Source organism: Prunus persica, chromosome G6 (genome assembly GCF_000346465.2).
Source record: "Prunus persica cultivar Lovell chromosome G6, Prunus_persica_NCBIv2, whole genome shotgun sequence".
NCBI classification, from domain to species: domain Eukaryota; kingdom Viridiplantae; phylum Streptophyta; class Magnoliopsida; order Rosales; family Rosaceae; genus Prunus; species Prunus persica.
This window is the reverse complement of record NC_034014.1, coordinates 24,153,583-24,181,092: the sequence shown is the minus strand read 5'-3', so window position 1 is coordinate 24,181,092 and position 27,510 is coordinate 24,153,583. Positions and strand designations below refer to the sequence as shown.

At 37.0% G+C, this 27,510-nt stretch overlaps 5 protein-coding genes and 3 pseudogenes across 6 annotated transcripts; 7 read left to right on the top strand and 1 right to left on the bottom strand.

The window, feature by feature from the left end:
- LOC18775078 (adenylate kinase 1, chloroplastic) lies at window positions 922-3,206 on the bottom strand. The gene is made up of 4 exons (XM_007205599.2): window positions 2,800-3,206; window positions 2,554-2,694; window positions 2,075-2,347; window positions 922-1,923 (listed from the first exon to the last, which is right to left on the bottom strand). Exons 1-4 carry the CDS (start codon window positions 3,121-3,123, stop codon window positions 1,780-1,782), a joined length of 882 nt encoding a protein of 293 aa, XP_007205661.1. The 5' UTR covers window positions 3,124-3,206; the 3' UTR covers window positions 922-1,779.
- On the top strand, window positions 3,329-6,190 carry LOC18775132 (thioredoxin-like protein AAED1, chloroplastic). 2 transcript variants are annotated; one of them, XM_007208134.2, is made up of 9 exons: window positions 3,332-3,580; window positions 3,689-3,830; window positions 3,973-4,018; window positions 4,266-4,325; window positions 4,703-4,739; window positions 4,842-4,921; window positions 5,072-5,163; window positions 5,308-5,368; window positions 5,882-6,190. In XM_007208134.2, exons 1-9 carry the CDS (start codon window positions 3,385-3,387, stop codon window positions 5,942-5,944), a joined length of 777 nt encoding a protein of 258 aa, XP_007208196.2. In that variant the 5' UTR covers window positions 3,332-3,384; the 3' UTR covers window positions 5,945-6,190. The 2 variants fall into 2 exon arrangements, with proteins under 2 accessions (XP_020421760.1, XP_007208196.2); XM_020566171.1 differs by lacking the exon at window positions 4,266-4,325 and having other exon boundaries at window positions 3,329-3,580.
- LOC18773777 lies at window positions 6,918-8,473 on the top strand (annotated as a pseudogene).
- On the top strand, window positions 11,873-13,073 carry LOC18774696 (annotated as a pseudogene).
- Window positions 13,249-14,742, top strand: LOC109949737 (putative disease resistance protein RGA3). Its single transcript, XM_020565863.1, has one exon. It carries the CDS (start codon window positions 13,249-13,251, stop codon window positions 14,740-14,742), a length of 1,494 nt encoding a protein of 497 aa, XP_020421452.1.
- Window positions 20,609-22,231, top strand: LOC109949786 (putative disease resistance protein RGA3). The gene has a single exon (XM_020566080.1). It carries the CDS (start codon window positions 20,651-20,653, stop codon window positions 21,800-21,802), a length of 1,152 nt encoding a protein of 383 aa, XP_020421669.1. The 5' UTR covers window positions 20,609-20,650; the 3' UTR covers window positions 21,803-22,231.
- Window positions 23,625-26,608, top strand: LOC18775297 (putative disease resistance protein RGA3). The gene is made up of 2 exons (XM_020565862.1): window positions 23,625-26,022; window positions 26,592-26,608. Exons 1-2 carry the CDS (start codon window positions 23,625-23,627, stop codon window positions 26,606-26,608), a joined length of 2,415 nt encoding a protein of 804 aa, XP_020421451.1.
- Window positions 26,180-27,510, top strand: part of LOC18773536 — a 16,297-nt pseudogene continuing 14,966 nt past the window's right edge.

Here is a 27,510-nt window from a genome sequence, read left to right as displayed (position 1 = left end):
CAAGTTGTCACTATGTACTTTTGGCTAAAGGACAGCCCATACAAATTGACTTTTCTGAGCTTTCATGCACAGAGCCTGCTGGATAGTGCTTACCTTTTGTAGAATATACCTCATATATTTATCTTCTTTTGGGAACTGGCCCTACTGACTTCAAATCTTATCCAACTATGAAGATGCCAAAAGATAAAGAAGTGGTGGAAAATTATGTGGAGGAGAGAAAGCTGTGGTCTCAGAGAGCTTGCTCATATTCCTGAGGAGATGCTTTTGGGCTATATAAGTATATTATTGCGATTCCATGGATTCACAGAGATCCTTCTCAACAGACACCACAAAACCATTACTTCATTTGGAACCATGCATCATGATCCAGTGGACAAAATGGAGGCCGGAACAAACATGAAGTGCGTAGATGAGGTTGAGGAGGAGGAATATTCATTGTGTGTGACACAGAATTCAGGGTTTCGCATATCAGATCAGCCTCTAATGTTCTTTATCAAAAACGTCAAGCTTCACTTTTATTTTCTTTGATGGAAACCGAAAAAAGGCTTAATATCATGGATCCGGATGCTCTGTTTGGATTTTCAGCCGCCAGGATGCTCTGTTGTTTAAGGTATCATATTGGCCGATTGCAGGAAACTTTACCAGATTTTTTTATATAAAAAAGGCCATAACAACTGGATAAGGGGAGGGAGGGGGCTGGAGAACATTTCGAATGAGGGAAAAATATATATTTTAAAGTTAGAAAGATCATATAATTTTGTAATTTCATGAAAAATTTACTGATGCGACTCCAAGGACATATACAATCTTTGTCATGGACAGATTCGCAGCGTTCAAGCACTAGGAAGTGCATGCAACGTAGCTATCAACATGCAGCCAGCCATAACCAGAAAACCATAAAGGGTAAAGGTACACCAACAATTAAACATGAATCTTCTCTACAATTTTTCTTCTTCTTTCTTTCTTTCAAGGTTTCTGCTGTCGGTGAAAGCGACAAAGTATCACCAAACGACTGTACCGTTCAAAACACACGGGGGAACGCACGCACAATCATGAAACCACATTGATTTACAACAAAATCACTATAACCTAATTGCGCATCAAGTTTAAAAGGAACTACTTTGGTACAATGTACAGCACATTCTATCTTGCACCGCTCAAACTTCTGCAGTCAAGAGCTGGTATTGTGCTGAAATTCAATATCTGCAGCTGATAACTTGCTGATTGGCAGTACTTGAGCCAATCAACTCGGCCAGCTGCACGAGGGATCTGGAAAAGAATAGGTAGAAGAACAAAACTATATAACAACCAAAGACCCTGCCATAATGGACCTGTATCATATTCATAACATATCTTAGCATGATTGCCTCATCTTATACCAAACTCATCTGAAATAAATTTATAAAGTCGCAGGGGGCAAACATGAAAAGAAATAATAGGAACAAGTTTAAGTTGAGGGCCATAAAAAAATTCCCTCATTTATTGTGCCCCACAAGACGCAATTTGCTATATTAATCAATCATAAGTTACAACAATACAATACAGTATCATTATCTAGCCTCTTCTCCTGAAGCTTATTGCTGCCACAAAATTGTTAGTAAATAAATCATCCCTAAACCAAACAATACTAGTGGAACGACTCTCTTCAAATGCAATATAACTGAATTCTCTCCACGAGAAAACAACAGACCAAAAAATTGAAAGTGTCCATAGACCCTAGCTCGCACCTTACGCGTCTAGAGAATCACATATTCACCTTTAAAGGAGCAATGCAACAAATCATGCTGCAGCAGACTGCTTCTCCTTGTATTCATCAAGATTAAGAACTTCAAGCAACTTTGGCCAAGACTCTGGGATCCCTCCTGGCAAATCAAACTCCAACAGTTTTCCTCGACTACGGTAGAATTCTTCTACAGGCCGACTCTGCATTATCCATTAGGAATGCAAACCATCAAAAAGACAATTGAATACAACATGCAACCAGCACTAGAAAATACCCTATAAGCCCTTTTGAATTTACGTATGTTATTCAACTGTTTCCATGGTCAATCATGATATGAGAATAAAGAAATACCTTCTCATTGTATACATGAATCCGATGTTTAACTACTTCTTCAGTATCATCGGCTCGAGTAACAAGCTTTGACATACAATGTGGAGGTGGAAGAAGCGGAGCCATGCTAATTGCAGGACTCCCATTCGAGTCCTTAACATTAATGGAGGCCACATTGAAATTTCCCCCACACTGACTACACATTCTCCTCCCAAGGCATTTCTCAACCAACACATCTTCCCGGAGCTTCAGATTGAGCACCAGGTCAATCTCTGTAACCCCTTCCAATATTTCCTAACACACATACAGACAATCAATCCTTGAGCACATTTCACCAATTCAGTAATCCATTACTCATTTGATCAATACAAATAGTTTAAATCAGATCACATCAAACCCACCTAGAATTATCAATTTACGAGCTTCATCTTACTTTGAATCACATTATACAGTTCAAATCTTACTCTACAGTACAAGTGTATAACAGCTAAGACACTTACCGCTTGTCTTATGGTTCGAGGAAACCCATCAAGAATAAAACCCAGTTCCCCTTTAGCTCCCCCAGCCTCCAATCTCTTCGACAACAAGCTTATTATAATCTCATCAGAAACCAACTTCCCCTGGTTCACAATCTCCGATAACTGCAACACACACAAAGAACACAAAAAAAAAGATCAAAACCCAAAAAAAATGCAGATCTGAGAAAGAAAAAAAAAGAAGAAACGAGCAATCAAAAGAATCAAAACCTCTTTAGAGAGAGGCCCAGAGGCTGCGAGCTCTTCGCGGACGAGATCTCCAGTGGCGATGTGAGGAACGCCGAGGAGATTAGACAGGCGGCTGGCGTACGTGCCTTTGCCCACGCCCGGTGAGCCCAAGAAGACCCACTGTATGTTTCGATCCTTGGGGTCCTTGACCGAGAGGTTGGGCTTGGGCCCCAATCGTGGGCTATATGGCGAAGCGCCATGAGAGCTGGGCTCCGGTGCTATGCCCGAGTACAAGCACCGGCTTATGCGTGAGACGGAGGAAAGTGATGTGAACGAGGGCTTTGATAGGCGGGTTAAGGCCGCCATTGAAATGCCGAAGTTTGCAGAGAGATGGGAGAGAGACTGAGAAAGTTGGTTGGAAGTTAGAAGCGTTTGGTTTTATGCCGCGCAACCCTAACGTCGTTGTTTTTTTTTTATCATACCGAAAACGACTTGTCGTTCGTAATGTTTTGTTCAAGGGACAGATCACGAGTTGCCACGTGTAGCCTCGTTTCCCATAAAATAATGAAATACACCAACGGTCGTAACGTCGCCACTTACTCGGCTGCTTCTTTCCTTTGAGAAATCATGGCGGTTACTCTCTCTGCAACACTATACTCCACCTCACTCCCTCCAAAGAGGAACACCAATTGCCCCTCGACACCTGTAATTTCGAATCTGAATATCGGCAGCCTTCTTCCCAATCTCAATAGCTGCAAGAGACTGATCAAATTCTCACCGCGGCAAAGCCACGTCGTAGGATCTGCAGTCTCTGGCTCTCCAGGCAAGTTTTCGTTTTCTAATAGCCTGTTTGGTTTCCGAGAAACTGATGGAAAAGAAAACAATTACATATTTTATCTATTTTGTTGTAATCGTGCGTGGATGTGAACAGGGACCGAGTCTTCTTTGAACGGTGAAGATGCAGCGAGTTTATTGGAGACGGTGAAGGTGTTTGATTTGAATGGAAATGGAATTCCGATTTCGGATTTGTGGAAAGATAGGACAGCTGTCATCGCATTTGCCCGCCATTTCGGGTAATGTTCTAGTATTAATAATTGAACTAGTATAATCTGCAATAAAGTTTTGCTTAGTAATTTCATTTTCTGCTAAGTTTTATTATTATTAGTAATTGTTAAGCTAAATAGGTTAAAAATTAAATTTTTGTTTAATTTTCAGATGCGTATTTTGCCGCAAACGGGCTGACTATCTTGCATCAAAGAAGGTAATTACCCATTAATAATTTATCACTGGATAGAATTTGATACATGCTTGTCATCAACTTGTTTAGTTTATATTTTAATGATGCAAATTTATATGCATTACAAATTTGAATAAGTTTTGCTATATGGTAATCATTGGATGGGATTCTTGTCAATTACAGAAATAGGGGATGCCTAATTGCCTTAAAACAACACAAGGGTACTGCCTCTCTAGCTTGCTTGCCTTAAACACATTTCATATGTTGACAGGATATAATGGATGCATCTGGTGTGGCACTTGTTTTGATTGGACCTGGTAGCATTGATCAGGTTTGCTCTTAGAAATCATATACAATTAACCAAAATAGATAAGCATGTTAGCTTAATTAATCTTTAAATAGGTAGGTAGAGGTGGTGATGTCACGTTCTTACATTTCTGTGTTGATGTATGACTTCCATCTGCCATCTGTAGAAGGGAGGGAGTCTCGTAATTTCGGCTATTTCCCTGTAAATTCAGGGATGTGACATGGCAAAAATATGGAAGAGCACTTCTTATCATTAACACTTTGTAGTTTGTACTAGATTGTGAATTGAACCTTGCCAAAGCTCACTAGCCAAGGCTTCATTATCTATTTCTTGTTCTGATTTACTCTTTGGTGCAAATGCTATAAACCTTTGTTATAACCATATGCAGTAACTTGTTGTAGGGAAAAGCATTCGCTGAGCAAACAAAGTTCAAAGGAGGTAAGTTTCAGAAGGGCTTTTACTAATTCTGTTATAATTTTTTTCTCCCTCTGAAGGCATCCCAGTCACAGAACTTCGTTTTTTTTTTTTTTTTCATTCCAGAAGTTTATGCAGATCCGAGTCACTCATCATACGAGGCATTGAGATTTGTTTCTGGGGTCTTAACCACATTTACTCCCAAAGTACGTAAGCAACATTGTATGTTTTTTTTTTAATGTGACAATGCATAGACGTACTAGGTGCTTATAGCTAGAAGGGGTGCTTCTGAAGTTTCTAAGATTTTCTTACAGAAAGTAGGACTTCTTATCTAAGTTGCTTCTGCCACATTCTAGGCAGGTCTTAAGATAATAGAGTTGTACATGGAGGGTTACCGGCAAGACTGGAAACTTTCTTTTGAACAGGACACCGTGGCCAGAGGCGGCTGGTATGTCCGTATATCCATCTTACCACAAGTATTATATAAGTCTAATCATGAGAATATTTACAAGTTGTAACCTTCTATTACAATTTTTGTTCCTAGCAAGTAATTAACACAAGCTTTACATGTGTGGCATTGTTTGTTTGGCAGGCAGCAAGGTGGAATTCTAGTTGCGGGTCCTGGTAAAAGCAACATCCTGTACATACACAAGGCAAGTCTCCTATCCTTCTGTTTTCTTTGGAGTTAATAGCCTTGTTGGTTAATCATGCAGTTTTAACCAGTTTAGTTTGAAACTTCAAACCACCAGATAATCTGGCAATATTTTGCTGATAACTCAAGACTATCCAGTTTGATTTGGAGAACAGAATAACTGGAAGTACATGTGTAGTTCTTAAAGAATTCAAATGACTCAATATGTACAAGTAGAGCCTTCGAAGGTTATTCTCTTTCGAGTTAAGACATGAACTTACTCATGACTGTCTGTGGCTAACAAGTTCTGGAACTTGTTTAAAGTTCCTATTGAAACTTTTAAACACTAGATAATGTGGCAATATTGGCTGATAACACAAGACAATTCATTTTGATTAATAAGAGAACAGAATAGAGGGAAGTAGGCATATAGTTTTCAAAGCATACAAATGAGTTGATATTAAGATACCTCTTTTGCTAGTGACTTGTAGCTGCTGTGTAATTCCATGTTTGTTTTTGTTTTTTATTGGAGTAGGATAAAGAAGCCGGGGATGATCCAGATATCAAGGATATACTAAAAGCATGTTGTGAGATGTAAATTCTGTATAGTCTTCTTTACCTTTCCCAAGTGGATTGTGAATTCTGGATAGTTTGTGGTCACTTAGAAGGAGGCTTTGAGAGCCTAGGAACATGTACAAGTACCATTCACATTGTATAATTGTAGAGATAAATATGCTTCTTTTCTTGACTCAACTGGCTCTTGAAGTTTCATAGATGTGGAGAACGATTAAAAATCTGAGATTGTGTAATTAAATTAAGCAAAACGCAGGTTGAGACTGTTACTATTGCGTTATTTTTCAATTTTTTCGATTCCTGTTATTCATACTACATATGGACCATATGGTTTTGTGCAACGACTGTAAACTTTTCTTTTCTTTTTATTTCATTTTATGGAAGAAATGGCATTTGCCCAAACAACAAACAACTAAAAACCATAGGATCCTACGACATCTGCATAAAACATCCTTAGGAAAGGAAAGTCTCCCATACCATTTCTATGGGAATGCAAGTCCGCAACTTAACTGCTTTAACCATGGACTTGGTCAGATGATGAGGTACTAAAAGTTTTTTTGTGGGTCAGCTACACTACACAAACAGCCATGGAAAAACTCTACAACTTTCAGATATTAGTCGGATTTCATTTTTATAATTTTGCATCTAATCATCGTGCCAACATGTTTGAATTTTGAGGATTGACTTTATTTACTTTTTATTTATTTATTTAATTTTATAAAAGGGGTATTGACTTTAAAATTAAAATGAATTTAATTGCTTCTGCCGGCTAGGTATTAGCCAAGTCTTTCCTATATCATATTCACAGTTTGAATATGAAACTTATTGGGCACCTTCCTTGATGCTTTGAAAAGGAGATGTGATTCAAACTTGCACGGCATCTGTATACACATTGTTTATATTATAAGTTCGTCTATGGATTCATAGTAAGCTTCAGGACTGGGGAGAGATACTTTGCGCCTTTAATCTTGTTATGCGTTTTGGTCTTCATAAGTAGTAGAGAAAAAAAGATGGCGGAATTTTTTACTTTTGGTGCAAAGGAAATAGTGAAGAAAGTTGCTTCACTTGCCGCTCAAGAAATCAGTCTTGTATGGGGATTCCAAGGAGAGCTAACAACTCTGCGTGAATCATTGTCAGTGACAGAAGCTATGTTACGAGATGCGGAACAATCACAAGTTCGGGGGTGAAGCTGTAGAAATGTGGGTGCAGAAGCTTGAAGACATAGCCCATGATGCTGATGATGTGCTGGATGACTACGGATATGAGCTTCTCCGGCGTAAGGTACAACTCCAAAACCAAATGAACAAAAAGGTACTCAACTTCTTTTCACTCCACAATCCTGTTGCATTTCGTCTCAAAATTGCACACAAAATTAAGAAGATCAATGCATCTTTGGCGAATCTGAGGAATGAGGCCGCTAGTGTTGGGCTATTTGCTAGGCAGACATTCATCGATGCAACCTCTCGTGATGTAGGACTGGTACTTGACAGGGAAACTGTCTCCGTCTTTGATTTGGATGAAAAGTACATTGTCGGAAGGGAGGAGCTTGTGTCGGATATAGTTACAGCCTTAATCAACTCAAGCAACAATCGAGAGACTCATCCTTGTGTTATGGCCATTGTGGGAATGTCAGGCCTGGGAAAGACCACTTTGGCTAAAGCAATATATATCATGAAAATGAGATAGATAGGTACTTCAACAAAAAAATATGGATATGTGTCTCTACCCCTTTTGACGTCAAGACAATTTTAAGTGGGATCTTGGAGTATCTTGAACCAGCAAAGGCTGGGGTAAAAGGTAAGGCAGCAATATGTGAAAACCTCCAAAACAATATCTTCTCATTCTCGATGATGTATGGAACGAGGATGGTAAAAAATGGGAAGATTTGATGAGTTGTTTGTTAAATATCAAAGATACTCAAGGAAGCAGCATCCTTGTCACTACTCGCAGTGCTAGTGTTGCATCGATCGTCCAGACACTTCCCATGCGTGATCTGAGAAAACTAAAAGATGATGAATGTTGGCTCATATTGAAGAATATAGCGCTTTCAGTTAGGAGTGCTCCTTTAAGTGAAGATCAAGAGAGAATTGGAAGGGACATAGCCAAAAAGTGTGGAGGTCTACCCTTTATGGCAAAGGTATATCTGTGGAATAAATATGAATCTTATATTTAATAAATTCTGATGTAAAAAAAGTGATGCTGGAAAACTATTATTGAAATCGATCAAGGGAAAATCAGAAAAATGGAAAGATATTACTTTTGTACTAGTTATGGTCTACATTTGTTTGTTAGTTTTCTTAAATTGATGACTTTATTTTTCATTGAAATGTAGTCATGTTCGATTAAAATGTGAATTGTGTACTGTAGTTATTATAAATTTTATGCTATGATTCAAACTCATGTACCATCAGATTTTGTGAGGTATGATGCATTATTATTAGTTTTACGCTATTATTATTTAATTGTGATTCAAACTCATGTACCAACAGATTTTGGGAGGTATGATGCTCTCCAAAAAGAGTGATTAATGGCGGTCAATTCAAGAAAGTAGTATATGGGATTTACGTGAAGAAGAAGAAAGAATATTGTCAGTTTTGAAGTTGAGTTTTGATGAATTGAAATCGTCATCTTTGAAGCAATGCTTTGCCTATTGCTCAATGTTCATAAAAGATTTCACAATTGAAAAGGATTGCTTGATTGAACTTTGGATGGCTCAAGGATTGCTTCACCCTTCTACCAACAGTAGTAGTCTAGATATGGAGGACGTAGGAAACAAATATTTCAATATTCTATTAGCGAACTCATTTTTTCAAGATGTTAGAAAGGATGGCATTAATGTGATTACCCATTGCAAAATGCACGATCTTGTGCATGATCTTGCAGAGCTTGTATCAAAATCAAAGAGCAAGGACTCCAATGAGGATCGACATATGCCGCAGATTTCAACCTCAACACTACACGGAATTCCGAAAGGAAATATTCATAAACTGCGCTCAATGTTTTTGAAAGTGGAGTTTCTAGTAACATTTTACCAAGATTTAAAGGTTTACGTGTCTTACAATTTCAGGGGGTGTGTATTGATGAGTTGCCAATTTCAATTGGAAAGTTGAAACACTTAAGGTATATATCTAGATATTTCAGCAACAACGATCAACAAGCTCCCCCAATCTATTGGCAAGCTTTATAACCTACAAACATTAAGAATGCACGATCTCTATCCAGAAGAGTTTCCAAAAGAACTTCAAAATTTGATCAACTTGAGACATATTTATTTTGATAAGGGGTATGAAATGAAATATCCAGTTGGCATGGGGCGGTTGAATAATCTGCAATCATTATCTTTTTTCATTGTGGGTAAGGAGAGAGGTCGTGGAATAGAGGAGCTGGGTGGCTTAAAGCATTTGAAAGGCGAATTATCTATTTATGATCTGGAGCATGTTAGAGATGGAGAAGAAGCAAACAAGGCAAAGTTAGCAGAGAAGACAAACATACGCAGACTAAGGTTTGAATGGGGGTGGCACAGGTCAAGTGCCATAAACAATGACATGGATGTACTAGAAGGCCTTGAACCACACTCTGGATTGGAAATTTTGGAGATTTGCAAGTTTAGCGGTGATACATTTCCACCATGGATGATGTGTAGAGATTTGTTTTCTTCATTGAAAATATTAAAGATTGATTATGCAAAGAACCTAATTGAATGGACGGAAGCTGCAGTATTGCCAACAGAGAGAATGGCTGTGTTTCCTCGCCTTGAGGAGTTGTTGTTGAGGAATTGTGATCAATTGAAAAGTGCTCCCATTCATTTTCCATGTCTCAAAAAGTTGGAGATAGATTCCATGAATAGTGGCATGCGGATAGCTAATATAAACACTCAGCTGACCACTCTTACTCATCTCACAATAAAGAAGATCAGGGGACTTGCTTCTCTGCCGGAAGGTATGTTAAAAAACAACAAAAGTCTTTCATATTTGGAGATAGAGAATTGTCCAGAATTAACATGTATCGCTGCCGATGTATTTGGTTGTTGCCCATCTCTGGAGTCTCTGCGTATTTCTTCCTGTCCCAATCTTAGGACTTTGCCTGATGGGCTCCACACTCTACTCTCTCTTAAGGAGTTGATTATAAGGGGTTGTGAAAGTCTGGAGTGCATCCCAGTTACACACGGTCTCGCATCTCTCTGTGAATTTACTATTTTTCACTGTCATGAGTTATCTATTCTACCTGAGGGGCTAGAATGTTGCACCTCTCTTCAAATGTTGACAATAAGCTTTTGCTCCAAAATAACATCCATTCCAATTACACACGGCCTCCCAGCCCTCCGCCAATTACAGATTTCAAATTGTGATAAATTATCGAGCCTACCGAGTGGGTTACAATATTGTACCTCTCTTCAACACTTGTCAATTAACTCTTGCCAGAATCTCGAAGCTATTCCAAGTCTAGACAGCCTCACACAACTCCTTGAGTTGAGGATATATAACTGTGATGGATTAAAAAGTGTACCTCTCAGTGTGTTTGCAGCATCCCTCACCCGCTTAAAGGAATTGGAAATTGGTGGGTTCTGGAAGGAGCTCGATTCATTTCCCGCTTTTCAGGTTATTCCACAACTTGAAATATTAACCTTGTGGGATTGGCCGAAGCTCCAGTCTCACCCTGAACAAGTTCAACACTTGACTTCTCTTACATGTTTAAAAATAAGGTCCTTTGACGGCATGGAGGCTCTTCCAGAATGGTTGGGAAATCTTGCATCTCTTGACTTCCTATTTATATCCATGTGCGAGAATCTAAAGTATCTACCTACGCTTGAAGCTATGCAACGTCTCACCAAATTAAAGCACATATTGCTTGGCTGTTGTTTTCTTCTAACTGAAAGATGCCTAAGAGACAGCGGCCCCGAATGTCTTTGATATCTGGATCATCCCCGGCTTCTTTATCCTAAACCAATCCAAAAGCAAAAACATTAGCCACAAAGATATTCTAAAAGCATGTTGTGGAGATGTAAATTATGTATAGTCTTTACCTTTCTCATGTGGATTGTGAATTCTGCGTAGTCTGTGGTCACTTGAAAGGAGGCCATGAGAGCCTAGGAAAATATACACATACCATTCACATTGTATCGTAGTATATATATGAATATGCTTCTTTTCTTGATTCAACTGGCTCATGAAGTTTCATGGATGTGAAGAACTATTGAAAGATCTGAGATTCTGTGATTAAATTAAAGCAAAACGCAAGCTTGGACTGTTCTGTTAGTATTGTGTTATTTTTCGATTCATCATGCCATTCATATATTTTGATTTTATGGAAGAAGCGACATTTGCCCAAATTAAGCATCCTCCGGCATTTGCATAAAACATCCTCAGGAAAGGAAAGGAAAGTCCCCAATCACATGGGTATGGGAACTTGAACATAAATAACTGCTGGAACCAGAGACATACAAGACCATGTCCCTTATAAAACTATATTTTTCAGATATTTCGAGGTATCGATTTTCTAATTAAAATGAATTTAATTGCTTCTGCCGGCTGGGTAGGAGCCAAATGTTTCCTGTATCATATTCACAATTTGAATCTGAGATTTACATTACAGGGCAGTGAGGGCACCTTCCTCGATGCTTTGTTTAATATGAATGGAGAAGGTTTGGTGCGCTTTGAGAAGGGGAGATATAGAAAGTAGTATTGCTCATCGTGACCATGTGATTCCATATGTAAAGTAAAGACAAATATTACAAGTTGGTTTTGATGTATGTAACCCATGGAAGAGAATCTATCTCTATTTATTTCAAAGTTTCAAACTTGCACTGCATTTGTATATTACTTTGTTTATAATTTACTGACCAGATATCAAAGTTAAATATATAGATTCACAGTAACCTTCATTCAGGACTGGGCCTTCAATCTTGTTATTGGTTTTCTAACTGATTACTAGTAGTACTAGTGGTGAAAGAAAGATGGCGGATTTTCTTACTTTTGGTGCCCAGGAAATACTGAAGAAAGTGGCTTCACTTGCTTCTCAGGAAATCAGTCTTTTATGGGGATTCCAAGGAGAGGTAAAAACACTGCGTGATTTATTGTCCTTCACTGAGGCTATCTTACAAGATGCCGAAAAATCACAAGGCCAGGCCATGGAAATGTGGGTGAAGAAGCTTGAAGACATAGCCCATGAAGCTGATGATGTGCTGGATGACTACGAATACGAGCTTCTCCGGCGTAAGGTAGAAATCCAAAACCAAATGAAGAAAAAGGTACTCAACTTCTTTTCACTCCACAATCCTGTTGCGTTTCGTCTCAAAATTGCTCACAAAATTAAGAACATCAATGCATCTTTGGAGAGTTTGAATAACAAGGAAGCTAGTGTTGGTCTAGTTGCTAGGCCGGACGCAACCTCTCGTCAGGTAGTGGTACTTGACAGGGAAACCATCTCCGGATTTGATCAGGATGAAAAGTACATGGTCGGAAGGGAGGAGCTTGTGTCAGATATAGTTACAGACTTAATCAACTCGAGCAATAAAAGAGAGACTCGTCCTTGTGTTATGGCTATTGTGGGAATGGCAGGCTTAGGAAAAGACCACTTTGGCTAAAGCAATATATCATGAAAATGAGATAGGCAGCCACTTCAACACAAAAATATGGGTATGTGTATCTACCCCTTTTGACGTGAAGACGATTTTAAGCGGGATGTTGGAGTATATATGTTGAACCAACAAAGGCTGGGATAAAAGGTAAGGCAGCAATATGCGAAAACCTCCAAGAAATTTTGAAAGGGAAACGATATCTTCTCATTCTTGATGATGTATGGAACGAGGATGCTGAAAAATGGGATGAGTTGATCAGTTGTTTGTTAAATATTAAAGATACTCAAGGAAGCAACATCCTTGTCACTACTCGCAGTGCCCATGTTGCATCAATAATCCAGACGCTTCCTGTGCGTGATTTGAGAAAACTATCAGATTATGAATGTTGGCTCATATTGAAGAATAAAGCGGTTTCAGATAGGAGTGGTCCTTTAAGTGAAGATCAAGAGAGAATTGGAAGGGACATAGCCAAAAAGTGTGCAGGTCTACCCTTAATGGCAAAGGTATATATGTTGAATAAATATGAATCTTATATTTGATTAATTCAGATTTACTTAAAAATAAAAGTGATGATGGTATATATGTGTTCTTCATTTGTTTAGTTTTCTTGAATTGATGATTTTATTTTTCATTGAACTAGTCATGTTTGATTAAAATTAATGCGGATTGTATATTCTCATATTGTTATTTTATGCTATTATATTATTTAATTGTGATTTAAACTTAAATACCAACAGGTTTTGGGAAGTATGATGCGCTCCAAAGAGATTGATGGATGGCAAGCCATTCAAGAAAGTAAAATATGGGATTTACCTGAAGGAGAAAAAAGAATCTTGTCAAGTTTGAAGTTGAGTTTTGATGAACTGAAATCATCATCTTTGAAGCAATGCTTTGCCTATTGTTCAATTTTCATCAAAGATTTTGAAATTGAAAAGGATGACTTGATCCAACTTTGGATGGCTCAAGGATTGCTTCACCCTTCTCCCAAAAATAGTGATCTAGAGATGGAGGATGTAGGAAATCAATATTTCAATATTCTGTTGGAGAACTCTTTTTTTCAAGATGTTAGAAAGGATGACAATAATGTGATTACCCACTGCAAGATGCACGATCTTGTGCATGATCTTGCAGAAGATGTATCAAAATCAAAGACCAAGGACTCCAATGGCATTCGACATATGGCACAGATTTCAACCATAGAAGTACAAGGAGTTCCAAAGGGAATTGTTCATAAAGTGCGCTCAATGTTTGTTGGTGAAGTTTTTGGTAACATATTACCAAAATTTAAAGGTTTGCGTGTCTTAAAATTAAAGGGGGATTTTATTGATGAGTTGCCAAATTCAATGGGAAAGTTGAAACACTTGAGGTATCTAGATATTTCAGCAACAAATATAAAAAAGCTCCCCCAATCTATTGGCAAGCTTTATAACCTACAGACGTTAAGAATGTGCAATCTCTATCTTCTAGAGTTTCCAAAGGAACTGCAAAATTTGACCAACTTGAGACATATTTATTTTGATAGAACATATGGAGGTACAATATGTCCAGTTGGCATGGGGCGGTTGAATAATCTGCGATCATTATCTTTTTTCATTGTGGGTAAGGAGACAGGTCGTGGAATAAAGGAGCTGGGTGGCTTAAAGCATTTGAAAGGCGAATTATGTATTTATGATCTGAAGCATGTGAGAGATGGAGAAGAAGCAAAGGAGGCAAAGTTAGCGGAGAAGACAAACATACGCAGACTAAAGTTAACATGGTCAGCAAACGAAGATTGGTCAAGGGTCATCAATAATGACAGCGATGTACTAGAAGGCCTTAAACCGCACTCTGCATTGGAAATTTTAGAGATTCGCAACTTTAGAGGTGATACATTTCCACCCTGGATGATGTGTAGAGATTTGTTTTCTTCATTGAAAAGATTAACTGTTAAAGGTGCAACGAAGCTAATTGGATGGACGGAAGCAATGACAAGGCCAACAGAAAGAATAGTTGTGTTTCCTTGCCTTGAGGAGATGGTGTTGAGTGAGTGCCCCCGTCTGGAGTGCATCCCAATTACACCTGAAGGTATCACATCCCTCCGCAAATTACAGATTTCAAATTGTGATGAATTATCAAGCTTACCGATGGGGTTACAACATTGTACCTCTCTTGAGCACTTGTCAATAAGCAATTGCTTGGAAACTCGAAGCTATTCCAATCACAAACGGCCTCCCATCTCTCTGCCAATTAAAGATTTCAGATTGTGATAAATTATCAAGCCTACCGAGTGGGTTACAACATTGTACCTCTCTTGAGCACTTGTTAATAAGGAATTGCAGGAATCTCGAAGCTTTTCCAAGTTTAGACAGCCTCATACAACTCCGTGAGTTGGAGATCTATAACTGTGAGGGATTAAAAAGCGTACCCCCTAGTGTGTTTGCAGCATCCCTCACCAACTTAAAGAATTTGGGGATTGGTGGGTTCTGGAAGGAGCTCGATTCCTTCCCTGCTTTTCAGGTTATTCCACAACTTGAAATATTAAGCTTGTTGGGTTGGCCGAAGCTCAACTGTTTGCCTGAACAAGTTCAACGCTTCACTTCTTTAACACATTTAATAATAAACTCCTTCGACGGCATGGAGGCTCTTCCAGAGTGGTTGGGAAATCTTGCATCTCTTGAGTTCCTAATAATACAGAAGTGCAAGAATCTGATGTATCTACCTCCACTTGAAGCCATGAAACGTCTCACCAAATTGCACTACATACAGATTTACCACTGTTCTCCTCTGAAAGAGAGATGCAATAAAGACAGTGGCCCAGAATGGCCCAAAATTTCGCATATTCCAACCGACAGTAAGTTTTTCTAGTTTCTTATTTGTTTTCTTTGATTCTGAAATCAATTATTTTCTTCTTTTATTTTTTTATATTTTATAAAATCTTCTTTTGGTGAATTGGGGGTTCGGACTTAAGGAGACTTTGGAAAAGGCTAAAGGGGAGAGAAATTTTTTAAAAGAAGCCAAAATGGACAAAATTGCCTTTATTTATTTTTGGATTTCCTAAGGAATCATTTACATTTGCATGTCTTTGGTTTGAAAGTTGAGAGATTTTTCTATCTTTTTTTTAAAAGCTTTAGTTTTTTCCAAAAGTGAAAGTTTTTTTTTTGTGGCTAAAACCTAAATTTACTTAAACGAAAATTACATATGGGACTGGCCTACTAGTGAAGGCTTATCTATCTTATTGTTCATTTTAACTTGATTGTTTTTCGTTTAGTACATTTTAGAATTTTTTGTTTACCTTCTGTTTGAGTTGTTTAATCATGTAAACCGCTAAGAAAAAATGTTTATGCGATACGTTTCTCACTTATCATTAATTAGGTTGTTATCTTCTATTCGCATTTTAGTTTAATCAGTCAATTACTTCAAATAAAGATATGATTTATAATCACTTGGAAGTTGAAAACCAAAAGAAATTAAACTCTGAGTTTTCAAGTGTTCTCTACATTCAATACATCCATATACACACACATGATGTGCGTAAATTCAAGGTTTCAAGGTACCAAATGATGTGCGTAAGTTCCTAACAGATTTACGTTTAAATCTGTGCAGTTGACTTTGTGAGATACTCTTGACATATTCGGGATTTGTGAACCTGGATGGAACCAAAACTCAAATTCAATAATCTTCAAAAGTGTATCCTGAAATGCGAAATGGTTGAAAGTAGTGTGCATTGTTGTTGTGAAAATTATTGACCTCAAGTACATTCACTCTTCAAAAGGTACCATTTTTCTTTCTAAACCCATCTCTACAAAGAATATTAACTCTGTTTGCCAATGCCTACCATTTTTTCTTTCCACAAGCAGCATTGACCAAAGTTGGTTTTGATCAGTTGGTTGAGAGACAGGTGTTGATCATGGGATGCAGATTGAAGAAGCTATGTTTCTGGAAAATTAATTTCATTGTAATTATATGGTACAAGCAATTCCCAATTCTGGAAAATTAATTTCATTGTATCTTTTCCTTATCAGCTTATGCAGCGGCATCTATTAGAGTGTGCACTTTTTCTTTTCAAGGTTGCATTTCTTTTCAAGACTTCTGTAGGAAGGTGATGCCATGCGAGGAAAGCTTTTAACGGCTCTACAGCTGAAAGGTATGCATAGCCTTTGGCTTGTTTTCGTGTTGCTTTGTTCGCCAAGATAGCACTAAATTTGCACTTCTTGTTTGGAACACAGGGTCATTAATGTATCTTTCTGAGTGTCTTTCAAATCTGTATTAACAGGTTCTTTGGGAGATTCAGTTTCATGGAACACTGCAGGATTTTGAGTTTTTTTTTTTTGGGCACACTTTCTCTCCCTAGGTTTTGTAAAAGTTTCTCTCCTGAATCTGATCATTTGGGAGGCTTAGAGTTCCCTTTTGAGAGAAAAGAAATTATGGTTTAACATTTGGAAGAACCTTTTGTCTTCTTTGTTTTGTAGTTGTGCCTTTGCCATTCTCATCATTGTTTCTTGCATTTTGCTTTTGCAATCTTGGATTCTTATGAACATGTTGATGTTGCATTACATGTTTTCTATTTGTTGGATTGGATATTCATCAAATAATTTTATATGTCATTTTATTTTTGTAAAGATGACCGTTGAAATAAGATAAAATTTTACTTGACCAACTAAGGCATGCATGACTACAACACACTTATTGTCATTGACCGAGAAAGAAAGAAAATTTTGGAAAAAAGAGGAAAGAAAAAAACTTTTCTTTAAAAAAATTAAACCCCCAAATTAAGAAAATGATAAAGCCCTTACATTTGCATGTCTTTGATTTGAAAGTTGAGAGGTTTTTCTGTCTATTTTGAAAAAGCTTTGGCTTTTTCCAAAAGTGAAAGTTTTTTTGTGGCTAAAACCTAAATTTACTTAGTCGGAATCCACACCTAGGGAGTGAAGTGAACCACCACCACAACCATTACTTCCACAACCAACATCACCAGTGGTGAATGCAGGAATTGCCACTCATGGGGTCATAGTGTAAACTACCCAATGTTTTTTTAAGATGAAAAAAATATTGAAAATGAAACGATAGTACTTTCACTCATAATTAATGTCAAAAACAATATTACAAGTTACAAAAGTTACTTGAATTGAATTGTAAATTTTCACAAAAATAGTGGCAGCGGTTGGGACGGCTGGTAGTGAATGGCAACTAGCACCCTTGGCAGTGGTGGAGGTCTTGGGGAGATTGGGGTTAGGGTTGTTGCCAAGCAGTTTAAAAAAATAAAAAATAGAACCCTAGCTGGCCCACGAAGCTTCTTCTTCTCCATGGGGTCGCTTCCATGGCTGCCAAGGGAAAAAAATCAGATCCTACCACTAAAATTCAGATCTTTCATGGGGTCGTCTGACCCCATTGACCCCATGGTGGATCCGCCACTGAACATCACCACCACCTCCACAACCGCCATCCCCACCATCACCACTACCACTATCACAACTGCCAACTCCACCTTTATCACCATCACCACCACCACCATTACATGATTAGTACATAACACTTTCAACCCCATGTCTATTTTAGTCATTATTCACAGTTACAATAATTTTATATTAAAATTTACCAAAAGGTTTTGACACTGCTTATTGTACTAACAACACTTTAAAAATATTGTTTACCAAACATAGAGCTGCTTTACTTTACAACTAATTATTTTCAAATCTTTTTTTTTAAAAGTGACAGCAATCCCAAACTGGCCCTTAGTCTTAATCCGCCACTAGAGAGTGAAGTGAACCGGGGGTAATTTACATGCTTCAAGTAAAATGATAAGTGGATCTACTTTTACTTGACCAACATGGGTATGCATGAATTTTTTTTATTTTTTATTTTTGGATAAAATAATATTCTAAATTACTCTAATTTACGATGAAGGGGATTTAACTTGGATAGAAAGAGAATGACATATTATATTGACCAACCGCCTAACTCACAACTATGATTAGGCATCCCGGCTTTATGAGAGAGTGCTTTACTTTGAGCAAAAGAGAGAAGAGCTAGAACAAGAAAATAAATAAATTAAATATTATATTACAGCTCTCTAATGCATTGTGTTCCCATAACATATCAAAGCACTTGATAGTGAAAGAAGAGAAAAGATACACGACCCTAATAAAACTTTCACTTTGACACAAATCTCATGGCGTCCATACGCACATTAACAAGTAGCAGAGCAGTTATGGCCATGGCTTTTCTTTTCTTTTCTTTAAACCAGGTTAACAGCTAGTACCAGTGTCTGGGAGAAAAGAGAGAGAGAGAGAGAGAGAAGAAAGAATGGGTTAGGGTGTTTTCTAAGTAATCGTACATATTCCTCATCCCATTCAAACGCTCCTTTTCTAGCAATGCAGAGTGCTTTGTGTTCAAATTATTTGGTGGCTTTCTATGTCTTTTTAGGCCAACAAAGATAGAAGAAACTTTTTGACGGGGGGAATGAATGAGCTAGAATAAACAGTCGGCGAGTTTTGGATTATCTGGACCTGTATAAGCACTGTTTTGGTCCTACCTCCCATTTAATACAAACCCCATTACACATTTAATTCGCATTTTTATAACATATGTATAATGTATATGTGATATAATTTCAATTTCCGAAAAAAAAAAGAAATTAATATATGCGTTAGCACATCAGACTGTTTGACAATAAAAAATGCAATCTTATATATCGATATAATTTTCGATTCTTCTTGTGCTTCCAAGAAACAATCTCATGTATGGTTACTTTAATCACTATCTTTCTCCAATATTAATTGCTAAATTGTTATCTCTTTCATCCTTTGCGTAGAAAACTTGTTTTAGAAGACTACTTTTTAATAGGAGACAATAAAACTGATGAAGCTATTATAGGCTCAGCAAAGATTGATATGTAATTATATATATATATATATATATATATATGTATTAGCGGGGTGGAAGAAAACAACATTGATTTGTTAAGTAAAGGTAGAAGATGATTGAGGAATGAAAGGCCCAGGAGAGATCTCTCATTTTTATACTCATTAACGCTTTTCAAATACAATAAAAACACTAAAATTATAGAACTGTAAAGCAAAAATACTTAAACTAAGAACAATAATAATTTTTTTTTTGTTTAGGGCCAGGTCCCTTGCAATTTAGATTGGTTTTGTTGGGAATTTGGACAGTTAAAAAGATCATACATATTCAGGTCCTCTTAGACATGATTCATATTTTTGAAGAGAGTTTCCTTCATGAAATTTTGCCTTCGGCCTAAGACCAAAGAAGGAACAAAGTAGGCACAAAAAGGCCCAGGCCTAGCAAACTCGCGATCAAATTCATCGCAATGGAACCTGAGATCACGTGGAAATGCTATAGGGGTTGTGGTGGGTGAGGGGGTTGCGAGAGGGGTTCAATCGTCCCACTATCCAATAAGAAAGAGAAAATATTGGACTTGAACTTTTTAATGATTGAATAGTTGGATTGAACCCCTTCACCAAAAAAATCCCCCTCATTGTTTACAAAGTGAGGAGAATCTAAATAGTTAGACCCAAGCTTGGAAGCTCAATGTTGATTTTGATTATTTCAAAAACAAAACAGAGTGTTCCTTTTATTCTTTTCTTTTCTTTGCTTTTGATTAGGAGAATGATTTAAAAATATAATGAAGAAAACAAAAAGACAGGCATCTTTGAGGTTTCCCCTTCCTTGATGTGTTGGTATAATATGATTCGAAATTTAAATGCCCAGACTTCGAACCAAGAACAATACTTAAACTTAGAAGAAAAAAGATCCTTTTTTTCTTTTTGAGATCACAAACAGAGGACAATCTTACATAGTTTATATTTAAAATTACGAAATAAAATAAAAAATAAAAAGAGATGCTTTTTTAAGTTTCTTTGCTTTTGCTTTTGATTAGGAGCATCATTTAATAATGAAGAAAACAAAGACTGAGGTATATCTCTTTGAGGTGTCCCCTTGGTCGATGTGTTGGTATAATATGATTCGAAACTTAAATGCCCAGGCTTTGAAAAAGAATATTATACAAACAAATATTGCTTGATTTGCAAGTCTAATATAAGTTCCTTTCCTCCCATCTCTATATAAATCCATAACATAACCTTGAGAGACACATTGCGTTTGAATAACAGCAGTTCCTGTTGTTTTTGCTGTGTACGTGAACAAACTATAACTAAGATGTCAGAAATTGTTACTTTTGGAGCTGAGGGGATTCTGACGAAGGTGGCTTCACTTGCCCAACAAGAATTCAATCTTCTGCGGGGATTCAAAGGAGAACTCACAAGTCTGCGTGAATCATTGTCCAAGGTTCAAGCCATGCTACAAGATGCCGGGAAAAAAAAAGATCGGGCCGAGGCGGTCAAAATGTGGGTGAAGGACCTTGAAGACATAGCTCATGATGCTGATGATGTGTTGGATGAATATGAATATGAAGTTCTCCGGCGTAAGGTAGAAGTGCAAGACCAGATGAAGAAAAAGGTACTCAATTTCTTTTCACTCCACTACAATCCCATTGCATTCCGTCACAAAATGGCACATAAAATCAAGAAAATCAACTCATCTTTAGTCAATCTGAAGAATGAGGCAGCTAGTATTGATCTAGTTGCAAGTTCGACATTCCAAGGTGGAAGCTCTCATGATGCAGGAGTTGACAGGGAAACCGTCTCCAGCTTTGCTCAAGATGAAAAGTACGTCGTTGGAAGGGAGAAGGTTGTGTTAGATATAGTAACAACCTTGATCGACTCAAGCAATACTCCAAAGAATTCTCTCTCGGTTATGCCCATTGTAGGATTTGCTGGCTTGGGAAAAACAACTTTGGCTAAATCTATATATAATCATGATGAGATAGGCAGACAGTTCACTATAAAAATATGGATATGCGTATCTGTTCCTTTCGAAGTCAAGTCGATTTTAAACAAGATCTTGGTACATTTTAAACTAGAAAAGGCTCAAGAGAAGGAAGCAGCACTCAAAAATCTTCAAAAACATCTGAAAGGAAAAAGATATTTGCTCGTACTCGATGATGTTTGGAATGAAGATCCTGACAAATGGAATGATTTGACGAGTTGTTTGTCAAGTGTTAAAGATACACAAGGAAGCAGCATTCTTGTCACTACCCGTAGTGAGAAGGTTGCAAAAATCGTGCAGACACTTCCTATGTGTAATTTGGGGAAACTATCAGATGATCAATGTTGGCTCATTTTAAAGAACAGAGCATTTCTGGATGACAGTGCTCCTTTGACTAAAGATCAAGAGAGAATTGGAAGGGACATCGCCAGAAAGTGTGCAGGCCTACCATTACTGGCAAAGGTATGTTTATCCGTTTGCTGAATTTTTCGCTTGATCTTGCTTCTTATTCTTATATTTGTTTTTCATTAACAAACCTTTAACCCACTAGACATCGGTAATCTTGTTTGCTTTATTATTTTGTGAAGGATTATATAAAAAACAAAATACCACTATAATTTATGCAACAAAATAGGCTCAAACATACCACTAATTTCACAAGTAAAATGAACAAAATACCACATAATAATTAACAAGGATTATTTAAAGAAAAAAAATCAGTATATTGGCAGATACATCAGTAATCCAGATTTACAGAAACATATTAGTACTACTGTCGATTAGATGAATACCTGTGGTTGAAAGAAGAAGCTAGAAGGAGATCGAATTAATGTGGCTACCTTTCTGAAAAACTGTTAACAAAAATTTATTTAACATAACTACACGGAGCCTAGAAACTATCTAGCAATTCCCATAATACCATAGTTCATTTTTAAAATTGACATCGTCTACTACCACCTCCTCCACCACCACTATCACTACCTCACCTCCACCTTCACCACCACCAACTTCACCTCCACCTCTACCTCCTCCACCACCACCACTACCCACCACTTGCGCCTCCACCTCCACTCCTACCACCACCACCACCCGAACTGATAGAAAGAAAATCCTTCCCTGACTGATAGAAGACTGTCATTTACTATAATTATCTTAATTTTGTTTATCTTATTAAATTATTATCGAACTTACTAAAGATGAAAAGGGTATAAATGGCATTTTGCACATTATTGGTAGGGAAAGAGTTTTTTTATTCCTGAATTTGTTATAAAATAAATGAAGCCCACATAGGGAAAATTAGGTGGGAATTAATGGACGATAAACCATAGTATAAGATATATAGTACTGCTTTTATAGATACAGTTATATTTTCCTTTTGTTCCCGTAATACTATACATTTATTTGTTAATTTTTTTGAGAGTGGATTGTTTGTTTTATTAGAGATATTGGAGGAGGGAGGGTTTGAACTTAATATGTCAATTGCAAGAGTAAATATTCTTAATTGCTTGACTTACAAGCCTCTTAAGAGAGTAGATTGCCACGTTTGACGATGCCTTTATTTATTTTTTGAAAGAAATATAGTCATTAAATGCTTATTACATAGTGTTATATCGGTTCGAAACCAATGAATTTGTTATCAATCTAATTCAATTCAATTTTTATGTTGGATTTGAGATTTTACAATCTGATCCAATGTGTTCGGATGTCAAGATCCAATTCAATGTACATTGGATTGGATTGAATTGGATGATCGGTTTGTATGAAAATATGATAATTGTAAAGGTAATCATATAGAATTCAATCCAATAGAAAATACCATTAAGTATGTACTAAATAGTCATAAATAAATTTTAGAAAACAACACTACAATATGAAGTTTCACATTTAGAGTTCAAGTTACATCCATTTCTTAAAAAAAATCAACACTAAAATCAACACAAAAACTTAGAAATCTAGAATGTTAATATATTTTTTTTCAAAATAATATCAACAAAGTTGTGTTGGTGTGTTGGTGTAAGTGGAACGTAAAATGTGGTTTATGTTTGAGCACTAGGAAAGGAAAATATTTGCATATATTTTTAAAAGGTTGGATCGGTTCGGTTTGAATTGGATTTCAAACTCTAGATTTGCTAACCAAACCGATCCAATTAGTTTAAATTTTTTTTGGATCCAATCCAATTCACCAATATTATTGAAACCAATAAAATTGGATTAGATTGGTCAACCTAGTAATTATAGTTAATTTTATAACATTATCATTTAATAGAAATTCAAACTCGTGTGCCTATAGGTTTTGGGAAATATGATGCGTTTTGAAAACATTGATAGATGGCGGGTTATTCAAGAAAGTACCATATGGGATTTATCAGATGGAGATGAAAGAATCATGTCGATTTTGAAGTTGAGTTTTGATGAATTAAAACCAACTTTGAAACAATGCTTTGCATATTGCTCAATGTTCGTCAAAGATTTCAATATTGAAAAGGATGACCTGGTACAACTTTGGATGGCTCAGGGATTGCTTCACCGTTCTTCTAGCCAAAGTAATCTAGAGATGGAGGATGTAGGAAATCAATATTTTAATATTCTATTGGAGAAGTCCTTTTTTCAAGATGTTTCAATGGATAACTATAATGTGATTACCCATTGCAAAATGCACGATCTTGTGCATGATCTTGCTGAACTTGTTTCAAAATCAAAGAGCAAGGACTCCAATGATGGTCGACATATGGCCCAACCTTCAGCCTTAGAACTACAGGGAATTTCAAAAGGAATTGTAGTGCGCTCAATGTTTTTCGAAGGTGAAGTTCTTGGTAACATCTTATCGAGATTTAAAGGTTTGCGTGTCTTAAAATTACAGGAGGCTGATATTGATGAGTTGCCAAATTCAATTGGAAAGTTGAAACACTTGAGGTATTTAGATATTTCAAGAAGAATGATCGAAAGGCTCCCTCAATCTGTTGGCAAACTTTATAACCTACAGACATTAAGAATGCGCAATCTCTATCTGCTTAAAGAGTTTCCAAAGAAACTGCAAAATTTGATTAACTTGAGACATATTTATTTTGATAGGGGTTATGTTATGAGATATCCCGTTGGCATGGGGCGGTTGAGTAATCTCCGATCATTATCTTATTTTATTGTGGGTAAGGAGAAAGGCTGTGGAATAGAGGAGTTAGGTGGCTTAAAGCATTTGAAAGGCAAAATATCTATTTGTCATCTGGAGCATGTGAGAGATAAAGAAGAAGCAAAGAAAGCAAAGTTAGCGGAGAAGACAAACATACGCAAACTAAAGTTTGAATGGGGGGAAGACAGGTCAAGCGCCATAAACAACGACAGGGATGTCCTAGAAGGCCTTAAACCGCACTCTGAATTGAGAATTTTAAAGATTTGCAACTTTAGCAGTGATCAATTTCCATCGTGGATGATGAGTGGAAATTTGTTTTCTTCCTTGAAAAAATTAAGTATTGATAATGCAAAGAACCTAATTGAATGGACGGAAGCTGCAATATTTCCTCGCCTTGAGGAGCTGTTCCTGAGGAATTGTAATCAATTGAAAAGTGCTCCTACTCATTTTCCATGTCTCCAAAAGTTAACAATACATTCCATGGATAGCGGCATGCCGATAGCTAATATAAGCACTCAACTCACCACTCTTACTCATCTCACAATAAGGACGATGAAGGAACTTGCTTCTCTGCCGGAAGGCATGTTAAAGAACAACAAAAATCTTTCATATTTGGAGATACAGAGCTGCCCAGATTTAACTTGTATTGCTGCGGATGTATTTGGTTGTTGTGCATCTCTCGAGTCATTGAGTATTTCATGGTGTCCTAATCTTAGGACTTTGCCTGATGGGCTACACACTCTGCTCTCCCTTAAGAAGTTGATTATAATGGATTGTCAAAGTCTGGAGTGCATCCCAGTTACACAGGGTGTCGCATCTCTCTGCAAATTTCCTATTCTCAAGTGTCTTGAGTTATGTATTCTACCTGAGGGGCTAGAATGCTACACCTCTCTTCAAATGGTGCAAATATGGGGATGCTCCAAAATAACATCCATTCCAACCACACATGGCCTTCCATCCCTCCGTGAATTAGTGATTTTTAATTGTGATGGATTATCAAGCCTACCGAGTGGGTTACAACATTGTACCTCTCTTGAGCACCTGTCTATCACCTATTGCCCGAATCTCGAAGCTATTCCAAGTTTAGACAGCCTCACACAACTCCGTCAGTTGCATATCTATAATTGTGATGGATTAAAAGATGTACACCCCAGTGCGTTTGCAGCATCCCTCACCCGCTTAAAGGAATTGTCAATTGGTGGGTTCTGGAAGGAGCTCGATTCATTTCCTGCTTTTCAGGTTATTCCACAACTTGAAACATTAATCTTGTTCGGTTGGCCGAAGCTCAAGTCTCTGCCTGAACAAGTTCAACACTTCACTTCTCTAACTGCTTTGTCAATACTATCCTTCGACGGGATGGAGGCTCTTCCAGAGTGGTTGGGAAATCTTGCATCTCTTGAGAACCTAAGTATATCGTTATGCAAGAATCTGATGTATCTGCCTACACTTGAAGCTATGAAATGTCTCACCAAATTAAAGCACATATGGTTTTTCGATTGTCCTCTTCTGAAAAATAGATGCAATAAAGACAGTGGCCCAGAATGGCCCAAGATTTCTCATATTCCACACATCGATTGTAAGTTTTTCTATTTTCTTATTTGTTGGTTCTGAAATCAATTATTTTCTTCTCTTTACTTAAAAATAATAAATAAATAAAAATCTTCTTTTGGTGAATTGGGGGCTAAGCCCGAACACAACTAAACAAAATTACATATGGGACTGGGCCTACTAGAGAAGCCCTATCTAACTTAGTGTTCATTTTAACTTGATTGTTTATTGTTTAGTACATTTTTTAATTTTTGGTTTACTTTTCCTTTGATTTGTTTAATCACGTGAAATGCTAAGAAAAAATGTTTGTGTGATTCGCTCTCACTTATAATTAATTAGGTTGTTATCTTCTATTCGCATTTTAGTTTAATGATTCAATTACTTCAAATAAAGATATGAAAACCAAAACAAATTAAACTAAACTCAAGTGTTCTCTACATTCAATACATACACACCATATAGAACTCAGGGATGATTTATAAAAAAAAATAAAAAATTATCGTGTTTTATAACTCCATTTGTAAATTCAAGGTTTCAGTTCAAGGTACCAAATAATGTGTGTAAGTTTGTAACATATTTATGTTTAAATCTCTGCAGTTTTTGGAGATTTGTGAACCTGGATGGAACCAAAACTCAAATTCATTAATCTCCCAAAGTATCCAGAAATGGTTCTAAAGGTACCATTTTTCTTTCTAAACCCATCTCTACAAAGAATATTAACTCTGTTTGCCAATGCCTACCATTTTTTCTTTCCATAAGCAGCATTGACCAAAGTTGGTTTTGATCAGTTGGTTGAGAGACAGGTGTTGATCATGGGGTGCAGATTGAAGAAGCTATGTTTCTGGAAAATTAATTTCATTGTAATTATAAGGTACAAGCAATTCCCAATTGTCAGTGCATTATTATACTTACTCTTCCCCAGCCTTGTTGTATCTTTTCCTTATCAGCTTATGCAGCGGCATCTATTAGATTAGAGTGTGTACTTTTTCTTTATATAGCTTCTGTTTTTGCTTCGTATCAATCAAAGATTAATTTTTATAATTTTGAGGATTTTCTGATGAGTTTTTGTCAAACTTTCTCCAAATTTTAGCTTCTATTCGCATTTCTTTTCAAGCCTTTTTTCTTATTATTTTTTTGTTAAATTTTACAACCAAAATAACAGAGTAGGAAGGTGATGGAGACATTCAACCAATTGTGGCAGTTTCCCAATCAGCTCAACCCTTGGAAGGTGATGCCATGCGAGGAAAGCTTTTAACGGCTCTGCAGCTGCAAGGTATGCATAGCCCTTGGCTTGTTTTCGTGTTGCTTTGTTCGTCAAGATAGCACTAAATTTGCACTTCTTGTTTGGAAACAGGGTCATTAATGTATCTTTCTGACTGTATTATCAGGTTCTTTGGGAGATTTAGTTTTATGGAACAATTTTTTATCACGAATCCGATCAAGCAAACTTCAACACTGCAGGATTTTGAGTTTTTTGTTTTTTTTTGTTTTTTTTTGTTTTGGGCACACTCTCTTC

What these genes read in the sequence shown, in the direction of transcription:
- LOC18775132 (XM_007208134.2), top strand. Translation starts at nt 3,385, where the DNA reads ATGGCGGTTACTCTCTCTGCAACACTATACTCCACCTCACTCCCTCCA. An exon ending in ACTATCTTGCATCAAAGAAG is followed by an intron (nt 4,019 to 4,265) that starts GTAATTACCCAT and finishes ATATGTTGACAG; the next exon opens with GATATAATGGATGCATCTGG. An exon ending in GACCTGGTAGCATTGATCAG is followed by an intron (nt 4,326 to 4,702) that starts GTTTGCTCTTAG and finishes AACTTGTTGTAG; the next exon opens with GGAAAAGCATTCGCTGAGCA.
- LOC109949737 (XM_020565863.1), top strand. Translation starts at nt 13,249, where the DNA reads ATGCGCTCCAAAGAGATTGATGGATGGCAAGCCATTCAAGAAAGTAAA.
- LOC109949786 (XM_020566080.1), top strand. Translation starts at nt 20,651, where the DNA reads ATGTCAGAAATTGTTACTTTTGGAGCTGAGGGGATTCTGACGAAGGTG.
- LOC18775078 (XM_007205599.2), bottom strand. Translation starts at nt 3,123, where the DNA reads ATGGCGGCCTTAACCCGCCTATCAAAGCCCTCGTTCACATCACTTTCC. An exon ending in CTCGAACCATAAGACAAGCG is followed by an intron (nt 2,348 to 2,553) that starts GTAAGTGTCTTA and finishes TATGTGTGTTAG; the next exon opens with GAAATATTGGAAGGGGTTAC. An exon ending in TTCATGTATACAATGAGAAG is followed by an intron (nt 1,924 to 2,074) that starts GTATTTCTTTAT and finishes TGGATAATGCAG; the next exon opens with AGTCGGCCTGTAGAAGAATT.
- LOC18775297 (XM_020565862.1), top strand. Translation starts at nt 23,625, where the DNA reads ATGCGTTTTGAAAACATTGATAGATGGCGGGTTATTCAAGAAAGTACC.